This window comes from Parasteatoda tepidariorum, chromosome 5 (genome assembly GCF_043381705.1).
Source record: "Parasteatoda tepidariorum isolate YZ-2023 chromosome 5, CAS_Ptep_4.0, whole genome shotgun sequence".
In the NCBI taxonomy this organism is placed as follows: Eukaryota; Metazoa; Arthropoda; class Arachnida; order Araneae; family Theridiidae; genus Parasteatoda; species Parasteatoda tepidariorum.
Window position 1 is genome coordinate 13,686,846 of NC_092208.1, and position 12,388 is coordinate 13,699,233.

Here is a 12,388-nt window from a genome sequence, read left to right on the forward strand (position 1 = left end):
AATATATATATATATATATATACTTATTAAATAATATAACGTTACAAAAGAATACAAGTCTTTATGAAATAAGTTTCAAAAATGTATTTTGTATCCTTTTGTATTGTAAAGAAAACAAAAGTACAGTATTAATAAATAGTAAAGCGATATTTTTTTTTTATCATTAGGGAAAATTTTGACTCGGAATTATTTCTTCAAAAATTACTGGAAATATTTAACAAGAGACTGTCACTTAAAATATCTTTCTTGATGTTTTCACGCCTATTTTTTTATTCATTAGTAAAGAGATTCTTGACAATATTTGTCTCACATTTCATTTTATGCTTAAAAATTTTAAATTTAGTGAGTAGGGTAAACCAACCAGTGAAGGAACACTACCCAGTGAAGGAACATTTCATATATATTGATTAAAAATAAGAATTTGATAGTTTTTCTTTAGATTGATTGGCAACAATAGCCAAACAATAGGAAGTCATCTAGCAATGCTTTGGATTACCTGGTCAAATAGACTTCTCTGGAAAAAATTTTGAATTTGTTATTATCTCTGCAACACCTTGTTTCTTTGAAAAAATTAAAAGGTAAGAGCTTGTATTTATATGCTTGAAGTGGAATTAATGGCATGTAACAGTTTTATTTTTCTCACTGTGAAAAGGAGAATTCAAAATATAGTTATTGAAGTTAAGTTTTATTTTTTTAAAGCATCATAGCATAATAAAGTACTGAGATAAGGGGGTGTTTATTCACTGGATCACCAAACGATGAAAAAACAGTGAAGGAACAAGTGTTTCTTTACTGGGCTTTTTTCTAAGTTAATGAAAATAAAAGATAAACTTTAATTTTCTTGTACCTTTGGTGATGTTCCGCATCAAAAGTATGTTAAAAATACGAAAAACAACTTCTAACCAGTGAAGGAACAGGCAGGTTCCCTTACTAGGCATAGATTTCCCAGTGAATGAACAGTATGTGTTAATATGTTGACACTTTAATTTTCAATTCATTATAACAAACAAAAGTTAACATTTTCCAAGTATTTATATGTTGTAATTTCAAGAATAGGCTTGTTTTTAGCTATTTGTATGGCTTATAAATTCATAAAAACCTTAAAAAAATAACCAAAATTAAGTGTTCCTTTACTGGGTGTTCATTCACTGGTAAGAGCTGTTCCTTCACTTGGTCTTCTTACTACTTGTTATTTGAACCTCCAAAACTTTAAAACAATATTATGTAAGTTCTCTACAATTTTTTGACATAATTTGCAATTAGTAACAAATATGTTGACACTGTCATTTAACTGAAATTACGAATTTTGAATTTAATATGATTTTTTAAAAGGCAAGCGAAGCTTAAGTGTTCCTTCACTGGTTAGTTTACCATAGCAGATTGTTAAGCTCTCTAGTAAGTAGCAATGAAATACTCGTATTGCATTTTCCCCTTTTTTTACCCCATATTATTTACAATTTTCTGTAAATTAGCATGCTCACATCCTTTTTTTAAAGCCAGCAAACTTACCCGAACGAAAATAAAATATGAAGGTACGAAAAATAGACTGAAAAATAAATAAATAAAATAGAGGAAGAACGAATTTTTTTTCACCTGTTCTGAATACTAAACAGAAGGAATGTAAACCGCTCCCCGTAGAAAAATAAAGCTAGGTATAAATTGTTATGCCAGAAAAAAGTTCTCCATTTATCTTGCGCGGTTTATAGCCCTGGAATAAAATATATCCCGAGAGCTACTTTGAATTATAATTTCGTTTGTTAGATGAAAGAAATGGTGAACATGCATTTAGGTTGACATGTTATATGAGCTGTGTTAATATTTAATCTTAATATTTGCTCGAAAAGCACTTCATCCTAACTCTTTCTCTCTCTGTGATTAATGTTATTGCCTAAAAGATGCCTTCTTAATGAAGTGTCTTTTAAGTAATATTTAAGTAAGAGGTTATACTATTAGACTTAATCCAAACAGCACATCAATGGTACAGTAACAGCTACATAAATGGCACGTAAGAACTGTATAATTCTTATATAAAATTGAATTTTAATAAATAAGCAAATATGTCCAAGAATCATGCATTCTATAAAATATTCTATAATGACCACCTTTTTTTTATATATCCTTAAAATACTAGTAAAATACGAAAATTAAAAAAGTATGCACATTACTCTTTTAACAATTTTACCTCAAAATAATAAAGGCAAAAGATACTCCAGGCAACAATATATAACGCTAGGTAGTAAGTTTAACTCAAACATATAAAAAAAAAACAAGAAAGCAAACCGAAAACAAGAAAGTATTTAAAAAACTTAATTTCTAATATATATATCTGAAATAACCATCTAAACAAGCTTTTTTCAATGAAATAGGATAACTAAATAAGCATTATTAATTTCTTCAAAGTGAGCAATTATTCTATTGTATGAAAAAGCTGCATAATGATGATAGAAATATGTAATTTGACATACCCTTCTCTCAGTTAAATTAAAACGAAACAACTTAAGGCGAAAATAACAATTCATTTGGTAGCTAACATCTTAGGAGTAAAAAATTGTTTTCTCGACAATAAAAGAATAAACAAGAAAGAATCATAACAGTTTTGGATCTACTTTTGAAAGTAAGTTTTAATCAAAATGTTGCCAACTTTAGTTTCGTTCAAAAAGAGTCGCATTTTTAATATCTGTAAACTAAGCATTTTTCTACTTTTTTTTATATTTATCAAATCAGACTAAAAGGTTTTTATATAGTTCTGAAGTAGAAAATAACGTAGGAAATTGCTACTAGAATTACTTTTGAAATAAGATTGTATATTGACAGTGAAATATTATTGGAAAAAAAAATAACACAGAAATTTATTTCGAAAAGCTTCTCATTTTTATAGCGTATAAAATGTTTCGAAATTAAATTACGAAAGTGTTCTATAAAATGGTAGCTGCAAACAGTAAACAAAACTATTGTTTAACCAATTATTAAATTCCTTTCTCAAAGAGTTTTATTTATTAAAAAAAAACAATTTGATAAATACATAATTCTGGGGTTCTTTTTTTAATTTTTAATAACATTTCTATGAAAAAAAAATATTATATACTTCTAAAATAGAAAATGCTCTTTATCAAATTATTCAGAATATAATAACCCGATAATTGATGAAATTCATTTCTTCGAGGAAGTGACGATAGTTATTTCGACACTTCGACGAAATTTTCGCTCTTAGCATTTTTTCACGAAATCGAAGAAAAATGTCTTGATTTCTGAATATCCATTCAAATTCATTTCATTTCTTGATTTCAAAAAATAATGTTACTATATTTTTTAACAATTTAATTTTATTATTTTTCAGCTTATCGTTGAATAAAATTTATTTCATTAGGTAATTCGTCTTTCTTTTACTAAGAATTGAAGCTTCGTCCAATTTTTTCCCAAACGTGTTTATTCATCTTTTTCATAGGGATTATCACTTATTCCACATACGTTCCGTAATACAGTAATAATATTCAGAGAGATAACAATACCATGACGAGAGACTAAATATTTCATGATATTGAGAAATTCGGATGTCATACATCGAATATTTACATCTAATATCAAATTTTTAAATCGAATACCAACTATTTTAATCGAATACCAAATATTTTAATCGAATGAGTTTAAGAAGTAAAATAATATAGTTTAACAAAATACTATATTATGGTAGCAGCAAATTCAAACTATGGTGCAAAGTGCTCGAAAATTCTGACATTGTTGTTATTCTTTCAATTCTGTTGTTTAAAGAAATATTTCACTTATTCCAAATTAGTCATTATTTGATTTTATTTTTAAATAAACAAATTTATTTTGGACCAACAGACTTTGACAAACAGAATGCTTTTAGTTTTGTCATATTTTAAAGAAAATTCTAGTATTTTTTAAGTTTAAGTTTTGTATTCAGGTATTTAACCCTTCCTTCTCTTTCCCGTGAAAATGACGTTGTGAGATTTCGCCCTCTATTTCTCGCTCCCGTGAAATTTCTGGGCTGGAACGTTCAGTAGTATCGCGTCAATAAGAATAAAACTAATTCATTTCTTTTGCCTGGAAAACATTATATTTCTCATTTTGCACACTAGATGGCAGAACCAGGATTCTTTTAAGGTAATTGTAGATAGTTAGTTTATTTTAAACTAGATGTCAACACTAATCAAATAAGTGTATTTGGCAAAATAGGCGTTTTTATGACCGCTTTCTTGAAAATAAACCGATCGTTAAGGGGTTAAAAAAATTACTTTCTTATGTTTTGTACCTATGCCTTCATTTATACTTTTTACTCGCTATTTTTTTTCAAAACTGTAGGTTCTTCCTTAAAAATTGCTACTTTAATTTCAAGTGCTTTTATCTTTTCATAGTATTTCAGAGTTATATGCACATTTATGATTAGCCATTAAATAATTTGTATATTGTAGAACTTACATACACTATCTGGCCAAAAGTATCCCGACATCCGGTTGTTATGGTGGTGAAAGTATAATGGTGTGGAGGTCTTTCTCGTGGTTCGGCCTAGGTTCGTTAGTTCCTGTGGTTGGAAACATGAATTATAAGATATATGTGGATATTCTGGAGAATTCTGCTCTATGGCAATATTTCGGCCAATTTTTCTTCCAGCAGGATAACTGCTCCATTCACACATGGAGGCTTGCGCAGACTTTGTTTGACGAAATGTGTGTTCAAAAACTGGCCTGGCCCTTCAAATGGCCTGATCTAAATCCCATCGAACACTTTTGGAACGAATTAGAGTTCAGATTACGTAGTCAGCCAAATCGACCTTCCTCACTACAAGCACTCACTTCAGTTGTGATGGAAGTCAATTCCTTATGTCCACCTATCAAAAACTGGTGGAAAGTCTTCCCAGACGTGTGCAGGCTGTCATCGATGCATAAGGAGAACCAGCATCACATTAATATGTGCGTCATGGCACGCTAAGTCCGAACCGGATACACGGTGTCCGAATAGTGTATAACTTATATTTTCTGCAGACAATATATAAATATACTTTCTACAGTTCTCTATGATAATGCATTACAAATGTATTCTTTGCAGGCATGAGGATATTAGTCATGTTCTTGTTGGACACAATGCACTAGTTGCAGACAATATATAAATATATTTTCTACAGTTCTCTATGATAATGCATTATAAATGTATTCTTTGCAGGCATGAGGATATTAGTGATATTCTTGTTGGACACCGTACACTAGTTGCAGACAATATATAAATATATTTTATACAGTCCTCTATGATAATGCATGTGTATTCTTTGCAGGTATGAGGATATTAGTGATGCTCTTGCTGGACACACTCCCGATGTTGGGTAATGTCCTTCTTCTATGTTTCTTTGTTTTCTTCATCTTCGGCATCGTGGGAGTACAGCTGTGGGCTGGCCTACTGCGTCAGAGGTGTTACATCGATCTCCCACCCAACACATCCCTTCCCAAGTGAGTACCCTCAAGTGATTACTCACCATCAGTATTTATGATTAAAATAACAAATGATATATCTTACAAATAGATAAGTTTACAATTATGTCAAATATTTTAGGTATAGATAAACACGTAATTTTTGCAAATGTATCCCATCAATTGTTGAAAGATGTATTTTGCATAGATTGATAAACTTTTAATTATGGACTAATGCGCCTTGCTTACGTTTATATTACACTGGTGTAAGAAATTAAGGGAATTTGCAGACTTTGTCGATTATCTCTAGAATTAGTGGACAGATTTGAATGAAATTCGATACATTGATACAATACAAAGCAAATAACCATTCAACAATTGTAATGCACACACGTGATCGTGCGTGACACTCTTTGGAGTCAGAAGGTATGAAATTGAAACAGGAAATGATAAACTGCCTTATTTCAAGTATGAAATCATGCTGCAAGACCTGCTTATCTGTAAGAGGGGACCATACCCCCTATTTATATATTTTTTGTTTGTTCTGCAACTGCTGTTTCATGCATTCCGACTCCAACGTGTGCAAAGTAGTTAGGACTAATAACAAATAAAATGACACATTTTCATCGAAAACTACAGCTTCAGTAATAGTTTCGCGGTCGTAAATTTCTGTAAATGGTTTACAGAAATTTGAAGTAAATATCATATCTTTAAAAATATAAGGTTGCTTTCATTGTGTTTTCTTTACACTTTTTCCACTATTCTGCATGATCAAATATACAGGCGAAATATATCATTTCTGACATTTCTCAATTTAGCGCCAATTTTGCAGTATTTAAATAAATTAAAAAAACAATTTTTATCGACTAGGAAAATGTAAGCATTCTATTGTTCAGCAAATCAGGAAAGCTTTTACTTATTTTATATTTATTTAATTTTTCACCGAACTCTAATATAATAAATTACATACAAAATATGTTACAAAGAAATGTTATTGATTACTTGGAAAAAAATGACGGAATGGGAGATAAGCAGGGGAACAGTATTATTTTTTAATATTTTTATGACCACTCAATTTCAGAAATTGCATTTTCCTGACAGCGATTTATTACTGACAATATCAATCCTTAATGAAACATATTATCTTTTATTATTTTGTATCGTTATCGATATTCTTTCCAAATTAATAAATTAAATGTTAATATTTCAAGAAATACCTCCATCGTATTAGAAGATAGATAATTTGAATATAAATTCAATGCAGAATTCCACGTTAATAAAATAAAAAATACTATAAAAATGAAGAAAAAAATCAAATTTGATACTTTATACCAATGTATTTGAACATATAAGAAATTAATCAAACTGTTTTTAAACTAAATATAATTAAAACTAATTAAAGGTATCAGGAAAAAAATTTTTTTTGCTATACCTACAAAATATATAGTTTATATATTAAATCCCATTTATCATTTATTTAGGATTATTTAAATATAATTATAAAATAATAATAATAATAACTATAATTATAAAATAATAATAATAATANAGAAAAAACTATAAAATGTAGATGCTCGTTTTTAATTCTTCACGCTACTATAATTATAAAATAATAATAATAAATTATGGTAATCTGATGAAACTGCCGTACTGCAATGACATTTCTGGTAAAAAAAATTTTTAAAAAAAAGGAGGAAAGAAAAAACGGAATTCTGGTAATAAAAACAAAATTTACGGTATTTAAACCATTCACGTGACAATTTTTCCTTTCATATAATAACGGTTTCGCTGAAATACTGGTTTTCAAAGCTATAGTTCTTATTACCACATATTTAGTAAAAACTAAAAAACTTAAAGGTGAACTTAACTGAATAAATGATTTTGATGCCATGCTCAAAGAAACAGAGAAGTAATTTCCAAATTTACTAAGTCTTATTTTATGAAATCATATTTTAAATTTACCGAAATCACTACTTCAATGTTGTAAAGAACGCCTTTAAATTTTTTAGAAATCTTGTCAAAAAAAGAAAAACAAATATTAATGCACTTTAAGACTAGTAAATTAATATTTAACGAAAATGCTATCAAAATCTAAGGAATCCCAACTGACGAAGAAGTTACTTAAAATCGCAAATATCTACCAGTTTGATTGTTTAAACCATTCCTTCTCGCTCCCGTGAAAATGACGGGGTGAGGTTTTGCCCTCTATTTCTCGCTTTCGTGAAATTTCCGGGCTGGAGTGTTCGGTAGTAACGCTCCAATAAGAATAAAATAATTAATTTCTTTTGCCAAGAAAACATTATATTTCTCATTTTACGCACCAGATTGCAGTACCAGGGCATTTTTAAGGTAATTGTAGATAGTTAGTTTATTTTAAACTAGATGTCAGAACAAATCAAATACGTATATTTGGCAAAATCGTTCATGACCATTTTCTTGAAAATTAAATAATCGTTAAAGGGTTAATAGATGTTTCAAAAAGTCAATTTCTTCTCTCAATTCATTCTCGCAGTAGCGATTCGTTAGATTTCGACTTCCTTTTTGTGTTTTTTTTAATACTTGAATACAAATTTGCTTCCGCTGTAGTATATTTTCGACAAGGTTCTAAAAAATAAAATTATGAGTGGTCACTGGAGAACACCCTGTATAGCATTTATTTTCTGACAAGTACTTTCACAAGACAGCTGTTATTGTGGTAAATATTTAGTTACAAAAAAACTTAAGATGTCTTTTCGGTTATATTTTTCTTCCCGTAAAAATCACTAATACTTTCAATTTGATTTTAATATTAAATTTATAGTTATTATATGTCAGTAACTTTATTATATATTTATGTGGACAAAAAATGGGTAAATATGGATACATTTAGAATTTCATTATTAATTACAGATGCATTAATTCCTGCTTAAAATCTAGCTTCATTTTCTGTAATTTGCATTGCTTTCATTATAATATATTATTTTATTTTTCTATTTTGGCTGTCTCTGGTGTTAAAATAAACAACTCTAGGGGACAGATTTCATTTTTGCATAACCTATTTTAATATTCCAGGTATTTATCTCCAATTTACTACGAGAAAGTGAAAGTTCTTAAGTAAGATTTTTATAAATGAAATATTTGTGTAAACGTGCGCATGCTTTGCGCGAAATGCTGTTTTCATATTGCTGTTTGTTATAAATCTGTGTCTACATTTTGTTCGAAATAAATAATAAAGAAGCAAAAAACCTTCAAGATAAATTCAGTCATAAAAAACAGCAAAACCTGCTGAAATTCGGTTCTTGTTGAAAGGGTAATTCAACACCGTTTTCACTAGCTCGTGAGTTGGAATCTTGTAATCAAAATATAGAGCACTTGCAAACTAGATATATACAGGGGTTTCCATCTTACATGAGGCCGGGGGCCACAATTAAAAACCCTGTCAAATTGCGGGCAGCAGGTTTATCAAAAGTTTTGTAGAACTCTTTTATCTTTGAAGGAGCATTAAATATTACTGTCAGATTTTTAAATTAAAATAAGAAGTAGATTTTTAAAAATATGAAAAATTGCATATGAAAATTTTTTGACTGCAATAACTTTAATGTGCACCTATGTATTAAACAATTAATGTGCAACATATATCTAATTGTTAAGATATAAAACTTTAAAAAGGTTAGTATTAAAACTTATGTAATAACACACAAAATGTTCATCATTTTGAATTTAAAATTTACAGATGCAAATAATTTCGTCCAAAATGAGTGGTTTCGAAAAGATAAATCGGAGAATTTCTTCGAGAAAATTTCTGATACGCACATTCTAAATTATATTCATAAAATACAAAAAAAAAACGAAATAAGAAAGATCAACATACACGATTATTTTTTATTTGAATAAATATTTTCCTGGATGCAAAACCTGAGAAATAAATTTTTTTGCACCGTTGGTATGTTAAATTTCGCAGAAATGAAGAAATTAGGTTTTTTTTTAACGAGAAAAGTATTTTAAGCTCATATAGATTTTTTACGAAACTTGTCCGCAAAAAAATTACGACTAATATATTTTAGTTCGCGGGTCACATAAAAAGGCTTCGCTGGCCGGATGCGGCCCGGGGGATGCTAGTTGGTAACCACTGAGATAGAACATTTAAATCTTTATTAAAACCTTTTACAGCAGGGTAATATAATTTCTGATATTTTTCTATAGAATCCTAAACACTAAAAGCAGAATTTATCACTATATTATCACCAATGAGTTAATACTACTCAAATTTCTAGTGGAGCTCTTGCCTGATTACAATGCTGTTATTCAATAGAAAAATTGACACAAGCGTCAAAAAATTTAAAATTGATAATTTGATATATTTGGTATTTCGGTATTAATTGCTGAAAAAATCCCCCCCCCCCCNAAAAAACCCCCCCCCCCCCAAATTATTTTTTCCATCAGTTTTTTTCTCTTTTTTTTGAAATTCTATTTTAGCTTTCCTCGTATTAGCTATAAAGTTGTCAAACCACATCGTGAAGCACTTTCTCTGCTTTTTCAATAACACAGCAGAATGCAATTGGCAAGTGTTTTCGAAATAATACAACCAAAATCAATCTCAACCAAACTTTTGGCCGTTTTGCTGCTTAAGCAAGTAGGCACAAAGTTAAAAATAAATAAATAAAATGAAAGTTTTAAAAAAAAGATTCATTTTACATTTGTCTGCCTAAAAACTAAAAACACCATGTGCATCCCTTTCTAAAAACAATGTTTATTATAAAAGTTTATTACAAAAGTATTACGTCCTACGTTTTCAGTTTAAGATTGGCAAAAATAAAGTTATTTTCTCCCTTTTAGTCTACTAAAAAAAATCTAGTTTTTTTTATTTTTTTATGTGTCGATTAAAGACTTTTTTTTGAAAAATTGCATACTTTTATCTGTCTTATAAACAAGGCACACTTTTACGACATCTATCACGATAGAACTTTTGTTTTTCTCGAAAGAAAACAAACAAAAAATCGGTAACAAAATAGTTAATCGTAAATTATTAGTCGTAAACAATTTATCCTCAAAATAATTATAAATAGGATGAAGACTTTTTTTAAGTAACAGTTAAATCCCTGATATTTCCAAAAGTCACATGCTAAAGTTAAAAAGTGCAATATACAAATAAATGCAACGACACATAAAAAAGTGTTCGTACAGAAACATAATGAGTTGCTGTTATGGCATGGTAATGTTGCTCGCCTCCGTGAGTTAAGTATAGTTCGTTCACCAGGAGCTGGCACCGCCTACATCACGTGATATCCGACGATACTATTTGGCTATTTTTGGGTAAAGGGTGTGAACAATCCTGAACAAGGTTGCTATTTGGCGATCGCATAACAAAAATATTTATTTCGCAATCTTTATGTGCATTCTTTTAACGTTAAATAATTCATAAATTTGATGATATTTCTCTCTTTTGAGTAAATAGTTTGTCCCTTTTGAGACATTTTGCTGGGAAAGCAGCAGTTTTTAAATTTAAAATACATTTATTTAGCTAGAGTAACGAAAGCTATACTAGAATTCACTGTTTGCGTTTGACACGCATTAAGGGTTGTCTCAATTTCAAGCGCTGAGATGTTTCTCCTCTTACTCCTGCGCTGAAATGAACTCAGAGTACGAGGTGGTGGAGTCAAGTGCCAACTCCTGGTGAACGAACTATGCACAGATGCCCACCGGGTTACGTTAATAAGAAACTTTCAGCATCTTCCATGGCAAAGTCTGTCGCTAAAAAAAAATATAAGAGCGTTTAGCGCTCTTTACTTTAAACACTATTTTTTTTTTATCAAAGTTAGTCGATTAATATTCTTACAGCAAGTGTAGGCGAAATAAGGAAGAACTTATATTTCGGGAAACGTTAAGAATTATTTTTTGACCAATGAAACTTCTCTGTTATCTGAGATATATGTGATTTAGTAACAGTTACTTAGAATTGACTTTTTTTTTTTTTTGAAATGTAGCGAACATTATTTCTAAATTCCAATACGGATGCAAAATGAAATTAACACAGGTTATAAAAACAGACAGCAATTCTAAAGCATTTCTGGTTTTGTATTCAATTAATGGTGACCGCTTGGTGCCTGGCTATTTTAACAGTGATTAATTTAACAGTGACTGGCATGCGTAACAGATACTATCTCTTTCCTCCGAACAGGCATGTGCGTCAATGAAAGCATGATATGTATATTTGTTCAACGTTTACGTGGATCGGAAGTTTGTAAAGTGTTCGTGATCATTAAATTAATTAAATGAAATAAATAGCCTGACTACATTCTAAGCATAAACAAACAGTTACAAAAAATATTTGTTACTAACAAAATCTCAAAGCTATCAATGAAACTTTTCTATAGTACATTAAAAGACAACTAACAGAAAGTTTCTCTTATTTGTTAAAAACAGTAATAACTCAGGCTATTTATTAATCACTTTTATTGTGTTGCTTATGTATTTATCTGCAGTTTTTTTATATTGTTTGTTGTATACGTTTTTAAATGTTTACTGTTCATCAATGTGTTTACTAACAAAAGTTTGATTTAATATGAAGTGTATTTGCATTATTAACATAAGTTGCATTTGGTACATTATTTGCCAATTTTAATAATTATTTTATATTTACATATTGTTTTTTCGTATTCAATACTGCCAAAAAAAATCTATGCACTTGTAATTGTGTTAAATGTGTCAAGGTTTTTCCTTGGCAATTCAGAAACATTTAAACTATTATTTTTCACAAATAATATTTGTGACCAAAATTTTGGAAAAAAAAATAAAAATTATATTAAAAAAATAAAACTTAACGGATATTCATAATTTCGTGAAAATAAAGGTTTTTTTGATTATTATACTTTTTTTTATAAAGCTTAATACAAAAATATCTTCTATAAGTACAGTTAACACATGAAAGAATTAAATTTCTGCGATCCAAAATAAAAAAAGGAAACTGTTCTTCCAAGTCTTAAGTC

The 12,388-nt window shown here is 29.2% G+C and overlaps 1 protein-coding gene across 1 annotated transcript in view; it reads left to right on the forward strand.

Annotated features, from left to right (window-relative positions):
- LOC107454047 (voltage-dependent T-type calcium channel subunit alpha-1I) overlaps positions 1 to 12,388 on the forward strand; it is a 345,752-nt gene that overhangs the window by 249,198 nt on the left and 84,166 nt on the right. Inside the window, exon 4 of the mRNA XM_071181078.1 lies at positions 5,291 to 5,462. Coding sequence (XP_071037179.1) covers positions 5,291 to 5,462 — 172 coding nt within the window. The remainder of the gene's footprint in view (positions 1 to 5,290; positions 5,463 to 12,388) is intronic.